Source organism: Perca fluviatilis, chromosome 8, assembly GCF_010015445.1.
Source record: "Perca fluviatilis chromosome 8, GENO_Pfluv_1.0, whole genome shotgun sequence".
NCBI lineage: Eukaryota > Metazoa > Chordata > Actinopteri > Perciformes > Percidae > Perca > Perca fluviatilis.
Window position 1 is genome coordinate 9,870,214 of NC_053119.1, and position 17,562 is coordinate 9,887,775.

Consider the following 17,562-nt stretch of genomic DNA (forward strand, 5'->3'; position numbering starts at 1 on the left):
CGCACACTTCTGCTAATCCAACAGCGTGTACAGAACATAGCATACTATGTATAAAATAGACAGGAACGTGTCAGGAGCATATCTTTTGTGAACACGTTCCCAGGCACTGTATAGCCCTGGGAACTTCGTCACACAAGGAATGAACCTGACGTGTGTATCTCACAAAGTCTTTCTTGCTTTCAGAGCTGTCCGTCAAGCAGTACGTTTCTATTTTTTTTTCACTGTTGCCTCTATCTCTCCACTGCGAGCCAAAACACTCACCACCATCTCATGATGACAACGGCTCGATTAAAGACTTCTTTACGGCCTGGAAACCATGGCAACGCCCTGCGTAGACAAGCTGGATGACGACCAATTGGATCTGGTCTCCGGTGGGTGGGACCACGCTATATTGGCCCTCACTACTTTACCACAGGGTCATTTCGGAGGCCTCGCATTCGGAACCCTGCTGCCACGCCCCATTACTCCAAACCACTACGAGTGGTAAAGTGAAGGTTAGCCAGCCTGCTTTTAGAGGAGGGTGACGCTTCTAAAGATGGGAGGAGCAGAGTCAAACTGTAAAAACAAAGTAAACTTGAGCTCAGAGTATAATCATGCCAGGCTTGTTTTAAATCTGAAAAGAAATCATCTTAAAATTGTAACGCAAGAGCGAGCTGCAGTCTGAGCATTGCTGCTGGGCACGCTGTTGGGTTCACGTCTGCTCAAAATCACCACGGCTGACCAGTTTGACAAACCTCTAGCTGAACACTAGACCCCGGCCCGATCTGCCACCAATTTGATTTCGCCCTGCAGCTCAGGCTGGAAACCTGTACATTTTTCTATCCTGCTTCCGTTACAACTCTGCGGGGACCAATCACAAACTGGCTTATCCACCAGGCGCGCTATTGGCGGATTTAACACGGTGACGATTTAACGATTGCCTTTTAAAAGATTTCAAAGGCAAGTTTTCTCTGAAAACGGAACAGAAACTTGCCCTGGAACAATTCCCACAAAAGAAGGATGTGTTTGACCTGGCCTTTGTGACCGACCTGGCTTTGGTAAAAGCCTAATTTACCAGCTAGCCCCGCTGGTGGCCAAAAGAATGGAGCTCAGCTCTGCAAAGTACGTTACCCGGATCGTTGCTCTGATTGGTTGAAGGACTATCCAATTGCGTACAGGCTCATTTGAACTATGCCCGTTGACCACGCCTCTTGTCCAGTAGAAAATACAGAGCAGACTCCCCAGACTAATGTTCAATCTTAAAAGATGGTGATAGCCAGACTAGCTGAACACCCAAAGCATCGGCATATTTTCTTTGTCACCTATATATTCAGACACACACCCATCGTCTCTATCGTTTTCTTTTTTTCCCTCCTTCTTCAGGACACATTCTTCCACAGACGCTGTTTGTTTCCTACTGTGGAAACACTTTGATTAGCTCTATATCGCCCCCTTGAGGACTGACGTTTGTTATATCCACCGATGCGTAAAAGCGCACGTTCAGTAGGGGTGGGGAAACAATTGAAAATCGTATGTATCGTGAATTTTTTTGCGACGACTTTTAAAATTGTGTCCTTTCCGTAGAATCAATATTTATTTATTTTAAACCAGTGATTCACCTAAATATTTTCTGTTTATACGGTACCACTGACCGAAAGCAGAAAATGCAGAAAATACATGTTATGTATTTCTTTACAAATTAATGTCATACTGACTGACAAACAATTAGTTTTTAGAAATGTATCATGATATATATATATATATATATATATATATATATATATATATATAATCGCAATACTCAATAGTATCGAATTGCTATACCTCTAGAATCGTAATAAACAAAAAGCATATCGTCCCAGCCCTAACGTTCTGTATGTTCACTGGGGACGTGTGTTTGTCCCAGCTGGGCCAGGGGTTGAGATTTGCGTTCGCGTACTTGCGACATGTTTTGGACCTAAGTCAGAATATCTGAGCTTCGGCTGCTTCGATTCAGACAATTTGTTTCGTGATCTGTCCCTCACAAGTCCCCTAACTTTTTAAATTCTAATTAGCTGACAATCCTTAATTGCTGGAGTGCCCCTTTAAATGGTACCTTGGAATGTTTTTTCCCATTATGCTTGAATTCTTACATCAAACAAAACATAATTACTTGTCTCCCAGACAATTGTCATTGTGAAGGTTACACAGACTATTTTCCTATCCAGGCTGGTATATCTTCCAAATACTTCAAATGACATATCTAACCTTGTTTACACAATGCACCAATATCAATTAAATGAATCAACTACAAAAGAAGGCAGAGTAAAGTCCCCCCTTTGTAAATTCGGAGCTGAGAAAGCTACACGTGACTGTACCGTCGGCTCGGTCATGATATGTGTTGCGTGTCTTCGAATGTGTATGTGTGCGTGTTTGGGAGCAGCAGGAGGTCTTTCCCTCCCCACAAACATTTCAGCACTTTGCTTTTTATCTTTCCCATCCTTTAACAGACAGACAGACTTCTGATGGAAGTTCAAAAAGAAGCCTGCCGTGTTGTGCTACTGTGGCTCTGGAAAACAACTTGTGTGTCAACAGCAGATTAAAGTGAGAAAATGGTGAACAAATTCACAAGCGTAGCACCTGAGAGTGATTCGTGCAACATTAATAAGCGTTCATCCAAAGGTTGTGCAAATAATTTCTTTTGTTTGTTTTAACCTGCAGGGAGTGCTAGAGGGGTGGGGTTTATGTGTCATAACAATTTGTTTTTTGAATCCCACAAAAGATGAGTAAATGTATCTTCAAACACTATCCTCCAATTGTCAAAACATTCAAGCACTTATAGCTCCAACCCCACCCATCTGGTTGTTAAGCAGGACAAAACAACCCAGGAGATATTTGCTAATGACACCCACTGTCCCATACTGGCTCCCTGCATTGTTAAGCACACAGAACGGTTGTTATTGAAGTTGGGAGTCATCTCAGGACATTTACTATTAGACTATAGTCTCGCATTAACAGACCTTCTTTCACAGCGCTGCGGAGGAGGGTCTGGCTAGTCCACACAGCATTCCGGGATGGGAGAAAAAAAACGTGCTCTGGTTTATTGGCATTTCTTTAAACCAATCACAATCGTCATGGGCGGTGCTAAGCACCGGACGGAGCAACGGTGCCGCTGCAAAATAGCCTCGGAAGGGAACTTGTTTTGGTGGAACATGTGTAGGTTTTAAAAGTTGCTTTTAGTCGTGCAACAGAAAACTCAAGAATGGACAGATAGTCTAGCTAGCTGTCTGGATTTACCCTGCAGAGATCTGAGGAGCAGTTAACCATAGTCCTCAGAAATCCACCGGAGTTTAAAATTACAACGCAAAGAAAGAGGAAGGCACCTGAACAATCCCGGAAATGAAACGTCGTCGATATAGACTACTTAGAATATAACTAAAGAATCGTTTAGTAACAAAAAAAAACAGAGTTAAGGGCAAAACCCGGCAAACACATCTGTATTAAAAGACAGACTGAGAGAAAAAAACAGGGAGAGACAGAAGTGGAAGGAGGAGAAAAAGACTAAAGCTCTACAAGCTCCTGGACATACAGACATGCTCGCATGTGATTCCCCTTTTCTGTAAAATCATCAGGAGCATTGTAATTGCCAAAGCATCTGCTGCTGCAGCAGTCCAAGGCCACAACTACTGACTGGCAGATAAAGAGCCACTTGAGCACCAATGTCAGTCAGCTGGTCACCCTATTGGAGTCTTGTTTTTAAATACTAAAACTCTGCAATGTGATTGGCTGAAACAAAAAAAAATAGACCACAGCAACAACACTTTTCTTTTGTAACTGATGTCCACGTATTAGCAACGAATCAACTACGGTGGACATTTTTCCAGGACTCCTTTTTTGACATTTAGTTTTGGCTGCTGCTCCTGGCGAAGCTGAGACGCCCGTCAAGTGCAACAGAGAAGAAAAAAAAAAAACAGTCTGAATTATGTCTTCTTCTTTTTTTACGATGATTCAGCTTTCTTAAAGGGAAATAATAAAGTTACAGTGATGGGATTTCCATGCGCAGCAATGAACAATAACTTGCAAATCTATTTTGCAAGCAACATCAGAGAATCTAAAAGTTTTTTTTTCCTTTGGGGGAAAATAATTTGTCTCAGGTCAACATGCAGCATTCAGATCGAGAGAATAGTGTCAACATTTTGCAAACCAAGTAGGTTCTATCTTAATTTTATTTTTTTTGTTTAAGACACAAAACCTTCATTTGACTTTTCGGCATATTAGTTAAACTGGGTGTCATTTTGGAAGATTTCAAAAAAGTAAGTCCTTGTTTGACCTCTTCTCCAATTCAGTCTTTGCACTCACTGGTCTTATACATAACTGGGTTCAGCTTCACAAAGCACCTTAACTCTTTATTCCACCACAAGCCAAAGAAAAAGAAAGATTCTTTTTTATAATATCATTTTGGGAAACTAATTTAAATCCATATGCTTTTTTCTGTCTTATTCTAAAGGGCTTTTTGGGACAGTTCAATGTGGTCCTATCAGCAGAGTCGGATCCATCTGAAAATGTTTACTGAGTGCTTCAAATGCTGAACGACTCAGTAAATGTGACCAAATACAGAATAAAGCACAAGTCATTTTGCTGCTCATCTTTTAGGTTTTCTTTACAAAAAGTCAAAATGACCTCTCAGGATGCAGGAACAAGCCTCGAGCAGGCTTCCCCAACGTACTTAAGCATTATTATGTCCATATATGACTAGCTGGATTTGTTTAGCACATTCCAGGAATTATTTCATGTTACTTCATTTACGGAGTTCCTACATTTCCAGAAATTACTTTCAACAACGCAGAGAGACGGCAGCCCTGTGTGATGTGCTGCTGGAGAGTGTCACGGTGACTTTTTTCCACTTGAGAAAAAGTGAGAGAGCCGAGAGAATGATGCTGCAGTTTGCCATGCCAAGTTGTTCACAAATGGCAAAACAAGCAGGAAAACAGAAGTAAAAAAGAAACATTCATAGCCGATAATCACAATCTAAGAAAGAAGTGGCTTCAGTGTGGATTTGCGTAAGCCACTCCTTGCTATTTTCTCTCTAGGCAGGACGCCAGGTTTGTGACTGTGTTAACACTGCAGCAGTCATTTGTCAAAGGCTTTTGTGTAAACCATAACCTTAGTCAATCGTTTGCAGGTACATAATAACCATTGTCCATGTTGCAGTCGTCAGACAACGGTGACACACACACCCTGATGCCTAAAGAAATAAGAGCAAGAGAGAGAAAAGAGCCGAGGAAGAGGATGAACTTTGTGAACTTGAGCTGCTCTGTGGATCAGAACGCCCAAAAATATGAGCTGCTCTGAACATGACGAGGACACGCCCAGGATGCTGAACAAAGATGTCGCCTAAATACTGTATGTTAAGATGTGAAATGAAGAGGAAGGAAGAGCGAGTGTGTGTCTGTGTGGAGGGACTGCTGTTGTCATTATGGGCTGGTGTGTCAGGTAAGGTCTTATTCTGAGTTTTGAAATTGGATGGTGGGGAGCAGGTGCTGGAGGATCAGCGGCAGAGAGGAAAGGTTAGCCCGGCTATTGAAAGAGACGAGAAAGGAGAATGAACGCGGCCCCTCGTTATTCTCCGCTCTGGGGGGAAAATGAGGAAGCTGTTTCCAAGGTTATGTGGTGGTGGAGAACAGAGGAGGGAGGATCCACAGAGAAGTATGCCTACCCAGCAGGGCACACACACTTACACACACAAACACAAACCACACACACACACACACACACACACACAACAACAAATACATACATGAAGGTGCATAGATACACATGACAAGGACACATCACAAGACACACATAGAAATTCTTTTGTATTATACACGCCTAACTGTGCACAAGGACGTGCATGTACATACATAGTAGTCTCGTGTGTGCACACACACACACGCGCACAAACACACCTATAACACACTTACACATGCAAAAACACACTGGGTAAAAAGTCAATATGCACATGAGCGCACATAGTGTCACAAACAGAGGAACATTTGACAGTGTCCACAATCACAAAGATGAATTCATAAACATGCACACATAAATAGAACACACACACACACACACACACACACACTGTATGTTCACACACACCTAAGCTTGCATTGTGGTTGACAAACTTATGGGCATCTGCCAGCGTGCTTCAAGTGCTCATTCTCCGGGGCCTCAACCTTTCTTTTTCAGCAGCAACACTGCAATTTGGGTGTGCCGTTGGGCCAGAGATAAGTATAGGCTTACTAATATGCACTTAGGACCCAGGGAGAAATACTTAGGGATAAATGTTTAATTTGTGTTTGTACAACACATGTCCAATTTAGGGGCTGGTGTCTTTTTCAAAGAGCCCGACAACAAATAATTAGGACTCTCCGGATGGGCCACAGGCTTAAAATGATGGAGCGATGTTTTTTTTGTTTTTTTCGATGAAGGTGAATGACATCTTCAAAAAAGCAAGCATGTGGAAACATTGAAATCTGCAACACCATGGTCAGATGGAAGATGGGCGTTCAGCTCGATAAAATAACAGTAAAGCTAAAGGGTTTCAACATGAGGACCCTTCCTAAAATTGTCTTTAGCTATGACTCCTTTTGCATATCAGGGTGTTGTGGATGTCTTATAAATGGCAAACTTGCAGTCAGAATCTCAAAATTCAGAGCATTCCTCCACCTCCTCTCTTCAATCCCTCCCTTCATCTCACCCTCTCAGCCGTCAAATCTCTTTCTTTTTAGTCTCTCCAGCTTGTGCCATCTCTCTGCCACGTGAGAGTCCCTCTGGGCCACACCAGAGAAAAAGGCCTCCCAGAGTCCACCAAATATATGTGACATATTAGAAAAACGTGTGAGCAATGGATGGATTTCTAAGAACGAGAATTAGATCCTGAGGTTGGCTTTGCATCACATTCGCAGCGACGTGCACATTTATAGGGCTTACCATTGGAGGCAAAGAAAAATAAATTGATATTTTCAGAGTGGAATTTTTAATAAATGATAGTGATTTTGAATAAGTCAAACGTGTGCTGATGCTGGAAAATAACATAAGCACAATCTGAGTGTGTGTGTGAGAGAGAGAGATACCTATATCAAATGAAAATCTGAAAATTAAATAAAAATATTTTTCTGTGAGGCAACAGGCCCGAAAATGAACTGAGCAAAAAAAATATATATACATATTATTCAGAGAATGGAACCTGATGTTTTACCGAATGAAAAAAATAATAATCTTGTAAATTATTTATATTATATCACAGGTGGAGAATAATTCAAATGTGCCACAGAAATAAAGGGGCATTTTACGCACGGTTGATAATAGAGATTTCATGTTGCTGACAGGCTCCTAGTGGACCACACGGTGACCGGCCGCTGTATTCAGCCTTGTCCGCCAGTTGTCAGCGCGGATCCCCACAGAAGAAGAAAGAGAAAAAGAAAAAAAGCTGCAGGTCTCCCTCAGACAGCGGAGAGAGCTTAACCATGCAGCCCGGGACAATGTGCTGAATTGGCAGCCTATATATAAGTCTGCCATTTGGACACTCTAATGCCACTTTACCTTATGAGGGAACTTCAACCCGCAGCACCTGCTCAAAACAAAATGCCATAGGAGATCAACTTCGGCGACCCCCCCTCCCCCAACCCCCCCCCTTGCTCGGATTGTTTTTCAGACAGACACTCTCACTTACAAGAGAGGGGGGTTGCTGCTCTATAAATTGTTCCACCAGAGTCCAAACAATTAAACAACTTGTTGGAAATTGTGATTTACTGCAGGCGGGTGCGGGCAGGTCCAAACTGGCAACTGGAGGCTCTGTCAAGCCGGGCAATTATAGCTCTGAATAGAGTGATTTGATGTGCAAACAAAAACGTGGATGCGTAAAACAATTAGAGCCGATGCTGGGAAATTGCGCAAAACTCCGAGGATGACAAGCGATGAAGATATAGCTTCACAAATCTCAGAAACAATTGCGCGTTTCCTCTTTTAGCGCTTTTCAGACTCATTCGTTTTGTCAAGTATGTGTGATCTCTCTTTCGCTCTGTTTCTCTAAAAGCTCCTTATCTGCATGCGAGCAGCGGCTTATCTGAGAGGTGTAGTGTGGCTCTAAGTATTGGGGAACACCCTGAAGTGACTCTATCAGTCTTTTCCAGGCCGTTGTCGTGCGTCTTGTCCTCCTGTACCCCCTGTCACATCCTCACCGTGAACTCAGGGCAAATTAAACTCTCACACATGCAGGAGACCGACCTGACAGACCGGGCTGACTGTCCGAGCTGCAGACTCTTCACTCCGGACAAAAAAAAGCTGTCCCTGCATGCATGGCTCAAGTTCACACCCGCACAGTTAACTTTATACATAACCAGCGCTGTCACTGCACAACTGGCAAGTGGAATTGACACTTTTTTTTAGCACCCGTTAAGACGCACGGTCCAAACTTTTAACGATCTAACATAAAGAAAGACAATGATCGCACTGGAAATAAAAGTAAAAAAAAAAAGAAAAGAAAAGAAACTTACAGATTAATTTCTCAACTCTCTCGCCGTGCTGGCACACTGTTCTGTTTTCCCTCGGTATTGTCTCCCAATGGATCTGTGTTAGGGCTCCGAGTCTATTTTAATTTATGACTCACGCATTCTTCTAGGGTCAGGCGCCGTGACCTCCGGGAGAGAAAGTTAACTTCGGCCCTAAAGACTCCCCACTTTTTCTCCCCATCCAGACTATATTTCTCTCTATTATATCCCAGTACATGTGCAGGAAACACAAGGCACCACAGATCCACTGCGGGCTGAAATGTGCGTCTGTAGAGGTGCCGTGGAGCCGGGGACGCGCACAGCCCGTCCGGCAGAGCGTCCACGATTGTGGACAGAAGGCTACCGCTGTGTGGCCGAAGAGGAAACTACTGAAAGTATCATCCCTCAGACTCCAGCGGGTCTGAATGGGATGACTTTAGGAGTCCTCGGATTTCTTGAAACTAAATTATGAAACTAAATTATAAAAGTGCTTTAAAAAAAAAAAAAATGCTCTTAAAAAGTATTTAATTAGTCACAAGCGATTTTATGCAAAGCTTCTTTTTTTGCGCGTGGTGCTTCAGAGACTCTTTCTAAATGTCTCTTAACGTGTTCTGAGCCTATAGAACCATTTTCTGGTGCTACAGAACCGCTGAACCATGTCTGTTAATAGTACGCATGACAGGGCTGGAGTGGACAGTGCGTAAACTGAAGTTGTAGCCTCTGCTTTACTTGCAAAACAGAGTTGCATCTTTTATGGCTGAAATGAAGCTTGAATATTTAATTTGGAGTAAACACCTAACAGCTACTAGAGAAAAGGATAGACATGCATTGATTAGCATGTTTGGAAGTCATACACTTTTGCACATTTTGTGTGGTTTGTATGAGCACAGATTTAATGTTACAGATTTCGTCATCGCCTGCTCTAAGATGAGTCTCAGTGGATGACAGTGGTGCGAAATGACAACCATCTGACAACCTCACGGTTTTAGTGTGCTTATTATAAGCTTAATATTGGATATTATAAGGGAAACCCAATATTTATAATAATCTGTATTCGTGTCATAGAGTACAACTAAACAACATAGCAATAACATAACAATAACTGACAATCAACTCGTGATAGTGGTTATTATAATTGGTTATTGTTTTATCATGAACTTTGTTACCTTAATGCGGGTTTTTTTTTGTTTGTTTTTTTGTTTTGTTTTTAGAATTGGTCTCATTTTGAATAAGTTATAACATCCACAAATTACTCTACAGAATAGTGTGGTTTTTTTTTCCACAACACCTTAATAAGAAACTTTTCTCAAAATAAAAAAAAAAAAAATAATAATAAAATAAAGTAAGTATTCTGTGAGTTAATTTTTGGAGGTTATGTAGGGTCGAGCGAGTCTAATCACGGTCCAACTTCAGGTTTAAAGACACTGAGGCAGACTGTGAATGTGCTGCTGTCATCGCTGTTTGTTGTGAGGCAGAGATAAGCAGAGTGCGCACCGACGTTCAAAACAAGCAGCCCAGAGAGCACGAGCCGGTCCACACTGACGCAACAGGACTTACTCTTACCTGGATTCACTTATTGGGCATACGCTGCGTGTTCCTGGCAACACTGGAGGATTGTTATGGGGCGATGATAAAGAGTAGCAGCGTTGAGACCAAAACAAGAGCAGTCAGTTCAAACAGCCTTCCAATCCCGTGCGTAAAGTCACCATCGCTGGAGCGTGTCTGGGACTTTGGTAACTCCTCTGTTTGCGCTCCGCAGAGGATCACAAAGTAGAAGAAAACACTTGGGCGTCGTCGTCAGAGGGGAGAATGAGAAGGATCTTTAAAAAAAAAAAAATATTTGAAGTTATTTCCCGTCCGGTACTATGTGGAGGTTAAGTGAGAGTGCGGGGCAGTGTCGGGTAAAGAGGCCGAGGCAGGATAACCCTTTTTTTTTTCTCCTCTCTCTCTCTCTCTCTCTCTCTCTCTCTCTCTCTCTCTCTCTCTCTCTCTCTCTCTCTCTCTGTCTGTCGGTCTCCGTGTGTCTCTGTCTCACTTTCTTCAAGTGTTTTGTTCATTAATGTAAAACAGTTTACATTTTATTTCTCTCCCCTATTCTTCATTGTAACTTTTCCGCTCATCTCTGTGTCCCTTTCTCTTTAGGTTACATCTGCGCGTGCGCGCGCACGTGCGTGTGTGTGTGTGCGTGCATGCGCCTACTGATCCCCTGCTCTTGGATCCCCTGCTCCCCTGCTCTCTGTCACTTTGAACACAAATTGAATAAATTAAATGAACTTTTATTGCTTTTATTTGACTGAAGCCACATTGTTCTAACCAACATTTTCTGTTTCAGAAATCGAATTGAAAAACAAACAACGCATATGTTTGGCCTGTTAATAAACAAATTAGCGTATTTGTGGACAGTTGAAGTAAGTTTTCTTTGTGCTGATATTTTGCATATGTAATTGGGAAACGTCTCACTAGTGGTCGTTTATCATTTTTAAAACAACAACACATGTCCACGGTCTACTTGGGAATACAATTTAAGATCCAAGTCTGTGATTGAAAAATGGCCTAAATCTCCTATTTTTCGAAAATGTCCTGTCGCGTCTTATGTGAAGGACACCTGATACTGTAAAGTGTTGAAATTTTGATTGTTCTTCATTTTGCTGAGAAAAAAACTGCAGTTTATTGAAAATATTATATTAATTAGGAAGGAGTCTGGGCTCACCTTTATTAAGTATATAAAACGTGTTTATCTTATTAAATGGGATTACAAGCCCCCAAAACGTCTCGTTTAATATCTCGACGATGGTGTGGTGCAGAAATGTAATTTTAGCGTCCTGTCAGAGGTGTGTGAGCGCCTCTGGGCTGTTTCTTTATTACTCTTACGCCACCTTTTGGCGGTTTGACTGCAGGTCACCCAATAGAGGGTACATTTTACACTGTGCATGTCCATGACCCCTCACCGTGACGGCTTTTGGAAATGGATTGGCTAAATGTAATTAATTGAGAATAGGCTGTAGAAAAGCAACACATCCAGCTTCAAGATTTGATTTAATTATGCTCCAAATTTAAATTATGGTGCCATGCCGGCTATTGGATCAGCCACTGAGATATAATCTCGGAATTCCATCATTAGAAGATCCTCAGTTGAGGTATATAGTTGCAATAATGTGCATTCCTCTAAAACCAAACTCCTATCCTTTGAGAAAACACATGGCTAGTTCCATCACAAAAATCTTTAATTGCTTCAGAGATGGTCATTAATTGTGTTTAAAATCACAGATGATTAAATTCCCTGGAGCCCCCCTTATAATTGCCTCTTGACGTTTACAAGGACAGTCAAACATTGGCCAAATTAAGAATTGTATTAGGCCAATTGGTTGACCTCTATGTAATTACGCAGGCCTATTAATAAAAAAATATATAATCCCCTTGTTTGTGGTTTGCTAGAAGTAGTTTACCTGTTTTCCTTCGACACTTCTGCGGACTTCTCTGTACTTTGACGTCGTGATGTGAACACAATTGTTTAATTGTGTTGGCCTCACTGTGGAAATTTGCCTGGATCCAGCCAAATCTAAATGTAGGCCTATCTATCAGTTCAATACTCGTTCAATCTGCTATATAATTCTGTTAGTGGCAGACAGTCTTGCTAACTGATTTTCTCGCTTTGTGAATTTGATTAACAGTTATCTGTTATAAGTGTGTAGTAACACAATCCACCGGTGACTGGCAGCAAAGAGTTGCCGTAACCGACTGCGACATAAACGAAGAAGAAGACGGAACCGGAAGTGGCGACACGGACGCTTGTTGACAAATCCAGCTAGCATTTGCTAGGTGGTATGATATTTTGTTGACATTTACTAAACCTTTGGTTCATAATGACTTCTCCAGAGAACAGGCATGGATCAAAACGACCAGCGTCTCCAAGTGACGTGAGTAAATTAATAAAAAGTCAACATAACCCGTAGGTGAGAGCTATAGCATACCTGGCTAGGTAAGCTTAGCATCACGTTAGCCCGTTTGCTAACGCTATTCTTGGAAAGCTGTACCGTGAAAGCTGAACACGTTTTTGTTTGCAGCCGGACGAAGTTTACTCTCCTTTTTAGGTTGAGTTGAAACTTTATTGGATAAAACGTGTCATGCATTGTGCTATTTTGTATCAAATGGGATTTAGATAAACGGGCCCAGGGTAAATTTGTAGTATGTTTGACAATGTTTTGTTGAAAATAGAGGGTCTCTTGACTGGAGGTCACAGCAGTATCTTCTTTTTTAATTTACCACTAACTGTTTATTCTCAATTGTAAATAAATTGCATTAAAGCAAATGCTGGGCAGTGGCACTAATGTGTAAAAAAAATAAATAAAAAGAACACAAATGTTGACAGGTATGCTGTTGTAAAGATCAAATCATCCTTAATGTTTTGAGTGTGGGTCCTAAACCATTTAAAGAATAAAAAACTACTTTCTGTGTTGGAATTATCTAATTACAAATATATATCCATTTGTCTGGCTGCATTATGCCAGTATTTGATGTTTGTTTTCTCTCTCAGAACACAGCGGACATAACTCCAATGAATCACGTTATGTGGCCCTAAGTAATCACATTACCCCAAATCTAGTTGAGTTATACATAGGGTTGGGCGATATGGAGAAAATCAAATAACGATATTTTTGACCAAATACCTCGATATTGATACCGTAGCGATATTGTAGTGTTGACTATTGGTGCTTTCGCAAAATATTTACACAATGAGATTTTTGATAAATAATCATCGATAATATGGATATAATGACTAAGTGGGTAAAGGCAAATAATAGAACAGTCTGGTAAGTTTAGAAAATGACATCACTTTACTGTAATGCAGCCTTTAAAACCAGGAAAAGACGACACTTATACAATATTATGATATCCAAAATCTAAGACGATATCTAGTCTCATATCACGATATCGATATAATATCGATATATTGGCCAGCTCTAGTTATACATATGTATAGGGGTCATCTTTGTGATTTAGGTTGTTATTTTATGAACTTTTAGGATTTTCTTTCCCCTGTGAATTTTACAATCCTGTATGTGTGCATTTGCTATACTTAGACAAAAGGCTCACTCAGACACTTAGAGTAGACCAACAAAATCTCAACAGAGAATTCTGAAAGTAAACATCATCAAACGTACCTCCAAGACTGCAGGAATGATTCTTCTGGCTTCAAAGGTGCCACTCATTCGACCCGATTTGTGTGAGTCTTCAGAGGGGAAAGAACCGCTAGCACTGTTGGTTAGAAACCAACCTCTAGTAGTAGTTTGTAAAAAAACAGTCATTGTGTAAATGATGTGATTATTATCATCCATACCATCGTATTATGTGTTTTAATGGAAGTCTGCTCTTGTTGAGTGCATGAATCCACATGCTACCAATGTTTTTTCCTCGACAGGATGGGCCTACTCAGTGGGCATCAGCTGATCTGGGAAGCAATGAAAGGAAGCAAAAGTTTTTACGTTTGATGGGCGCTAGCAAGGTTTGCTTTGTTTGTTGTTGATCACTTCAGTATACTTTCAGTTCACTTCATTATAGGCCTGTAGTGCATAGCATAAAGATAAAAGACAACATACATGCCTCGTTTTGCTTATCATTGTCACTCTACAACTGATATAAAATGGGATCGTTTTCTGTTTTCCAGAAAGAACCCACCGGACGCCTCGTCATTGGCGACCACAAGTCGACATCCCACTTCCGCAGTGGTAAGCGTCTTTATTTAGCGTTTGTAAATTGTGTATTTCTTCTGCCAATGTAAGACATGTCCAAACTACTGTTCCTTTGCCACTTGCCCATGCTGCCTCATCTTTATGCCCAATGCAATTAACCTGGCTTCCCCACGATACATCCGCCACTCAGATCTATCCATGCATGGATAGGCCTGAAATGGCTGGGTGTGCCTGCTGTGACCGGTGTCTCCTCTGCAGGGCAGGAAGATAGGCAGATGAACCAGCAGCTAGAGATGCAGTACCAGCAGAGCATGGACGGGAAGCTGTCAGGCCGGAACCGGAGACACTGTGGCCTGGGTTTCAGCGAGGTGAGGAGGTCATTCAGGGCCTGAAGAGGGGCCAGCCAACAGCGAGATTTTAGAAATACATTTAAAATCAGCTCTTTGATTTATTTGGCCAGACATAAAACAACCTTTTATTAGTTGTACCACTGAGGGGTGCTTAGACTGCTGACTGGTTAGTACTTAACCAACTTGTTTTTTTCTGTAGTTTTCTAATGAAACAATGGCCATCAATACATCTTCCTTAGATCTCCATAATATTTACATATTCCATCATCCGTGATTGAACACAGTATTCAATTTCAGACTGGTTTGACTGTAGGGACTTGTAGTTTATTACATACTGTACTTTCATTTCACCGGAACCTCTTCCTCTACAGTGGTTTCCTTCTCTTTTAAACTCTCAGAAATATTGTGCTAAATGTTTTTTTTTTTTTTTTTTAATGATTCAAAGATAGAGCTGGGCGATATGGAGAAAATCAAATATCACGAGATACCTAATTATCGATATTGCAACAATATTGTAAGGTTGACAATTGGTGCTTTCACAAAACATTTACACCATGACACTAGTGATACATAATCCTCGGGAATGTGGATATAATGATTAAGTGGTAAGAGGCAAATAAAAGAACAGCTAGAACTGTCTGGTGAGTTCAGAAAATGACATCACTTTACTGTAATGCAGCCTTTCAAACCAGGAAAAGACAGTTATGCCATATTGCCATTATATGATATCAAAAATCGAAGACAATATCTAGTCTCATATCACAATATCGATATAATATTGATATATTGGCCAGCCCTGTTTAAAGCTATTAAACTAACTTTCTGCGCCTTCTTACTTTTCATGAGAAACTGTATATATATTGCATTACTAGTAATCACAATATAGAATTCCAATAAATCCTGTGATGCAAAGTAAGTTCGTTTATGGAGAATATTTCATACAAAGACAGTAAAACTAAAAAGAAACTATTCTAAAAATGAAAAGCTGAAAATAGAAGGTAGTTTCAGGATGTAACCACAAGGGGGATAATAATGAATGCTTAAGGTTTTGAGTCAAAGTTGGGGAAAGTCTTACACGTGCTGCTTCTCCACCTCGACTAGATGATCCTCGAGGGTCCAGAGAGTTCATATGGTACAGGACAGTAATGGGGATGATGATGTGGCCAAAGTATTGCGTCCATCCTTCAATGCCACTTCTTAGTTTTCTTTGTGTCTCACCCAGTTAGAGGCAACGCACCCTCGTCTTTTGTGTTGTCTTTAAAATGTTGAGCTGTGTATGCAGAGCAGGGTGTAGCGGGCAAAAAGCACACACGCACTGTCATTGTTTCTTATGTAAGTACTACTCAAACAAAAAGACAAACTTCTGCCAACACTGAACACATTTTCAAGGTGACATCACTTTCTCTTTTAATTTCATAGTCGTTTCTCAAAGACTTTATAGTGCTCAAATCCACCAGGATCACTACCAAAATGTAACTGTCCTTTAGCCCAAGGCTAAATATTCACCAAAATCCAGGGACATTTGTTTCCACTTTAGTATTTTAACATATAACAAAAAATCAAATCCTCTTAAAAACTCATCTTTTTCTTCCTGACCCACAGCCTGAGCCAGAGTTGTTGCCCTCCCCACCAGTGGACAGTCAGACAAAAGCAACAGAGCCAGAGGAGTCAACCAGCGAAGAGGAACCCGCAAACGCGCAGGACGAAGGCAGCGATCCCAGCCCAAAGGAGCAGACCTCAGACCAGTACGAGGCCAGCTCAGACAGTAGTGAGGAAGAACGGAAACACGGCTGCAAAACGGCCTTTGTGAAGTCAGCGTAGGGCTGAGGGGGATGTGCTGGGAGGAATTAGTTTTTGTAATCTCAAATTTGTAAATTTTGACGTTATTTGTTTAACTGTAGGCGATCACCCATCATTGTAGTCCTTTTTTACTGTGTAGAAATGGATTCTCTACACAAGTACTCATCATTGGGCGACATCCTGGAGTGCATCAAAGTTGTCAAAGAATTATGTCTGCAGGCTAATATGCCAGCTTTTGGTTAAGTGGCGGTATATCAAATTAAGATGGCAAATAGTCCTATTTTTATTTCGTTGAAAACTTTTTAACAGTCACTGCATTTGCCACAAATTGTGTTGGTTGAAACAGAATTGCTTGCCATTCAGCATGATTGGTATACACATTGTACATTTTCTTGTTTGAAAACCAATAAAAGAAAGTGTCAGTTTACCAATTCCACATCTTGGTGTTTGAAAACCAATAAAAAGAAAAGTAACATTTGCTGTTTTTAACACTAAAACTACAGTGGCATGCAGACAAAGGAGGTGGTTTCTATGTAAGACATCAGAGCAAAACCTAACTGTCTGCCTGCAGAGCTCAGAGACACCGATATGGGGAGGAGAACCTGAACTGTCCACCGACATCCAAGCTGACGGCGCTTCGGAGGATCTGCAGAGAAGGATGGCAGAAAAGAAATCCACAAATCCTGGGGCCTCATTTATAAAACCTCTTACGCAAGAAAAATTTGCGTGAAGCAGGGTGAAGTTAGGGTGAAATTTGTCGTCGCAACGTTCCTCGCAATAGTCGGGATTTCTAAAGAATGTTCCCAGTTTTCCGCAACCTTTTGACCACACGTGTGATCGTGCGTAATGCTCCCAAGGTTTTGTAGATTGCGTTTTAGTGAACTCCGATGGTATGCCCGTTTTCCGAACCTACGTCAACAGGCCGTACTGATGGCGACTGAAGAGGCCCGTTGCTATCTTCCAGGACCGTGGCGTCAGCTGTTCCTGGGAAAGCTGCTAGTCCCTTTTGGCCAGTATGACAATGCACCCTTCCACTGGCGTGTCGCAAATGATGTGGGAATCATGAAGTAGTAAGCATATTATATTCAGTACAATTGTTGGCTGTGTATTTTTTTTATTGCATGTTTAAAATAAATATGTTTACACAAAACTACTTTATTTAGTGTTTATTATTTATCTATGCAAAGTTTTCTTTACTCATAATCTTGATTGCAGTTTAACTCATGATGATAATGG

The 17,562-nt window shown here is 41.2% G+C and overlaps 2 protein-coding genes across 5 annotated transcripts in view; one reads left to right on the forward strand and one right to left on the reverse strand.

The window, feature by feature from the left end:
- The window catches only part of LOC120563691 (transcription factor SOX-6-like), a 114,729-nt gene extending 104,352 nt beyond the window's left edge, over positions 1–10,377 (reverse strand). For 2 of the 4 annotated variants that reach the window (XM_039808046.1, XM_039808043.1), the window contains exon 1: positions 10,050–10,377. The gene's annotated coding sequence lies outside the window, so the exon portion shown is untranslated. Of the gene's footprint in view, positions 1–8,492; positions 8,800–10,049 lie in introns of those variants that run through there. The other 2 variants (XM_039808047.1, XM_039808044.1) reach the window with 2 other exon arrangements.
- Positions 10,378–12,218: 1,841 nt separating this feature from the next.
- c8h11orf58 (chromosome 8 C11orf58 homolog) lies at positions 12,219–16,757 on the forward strand. The gene is made up of 5 exons (XM_039808049.1): positions 12,219–12,403; positions 13,906–13,989; positions 14,152–14,212; positions 14,435–14,544; positions 16,129–16,757. Exons 1-5 carry the CDS (start codon positions 12,350–12,352, stop codon positions 16,345–16,347), a joined length of 528 nt encoding a protein of 175 aa, XP_039663983.1. The 5' UTR covers positions 12,219–12,349; the 3' UTR covers positions 16,348–16,757.
- Positions 16,758–17,562: the final 805 nt, after the last annotated feature.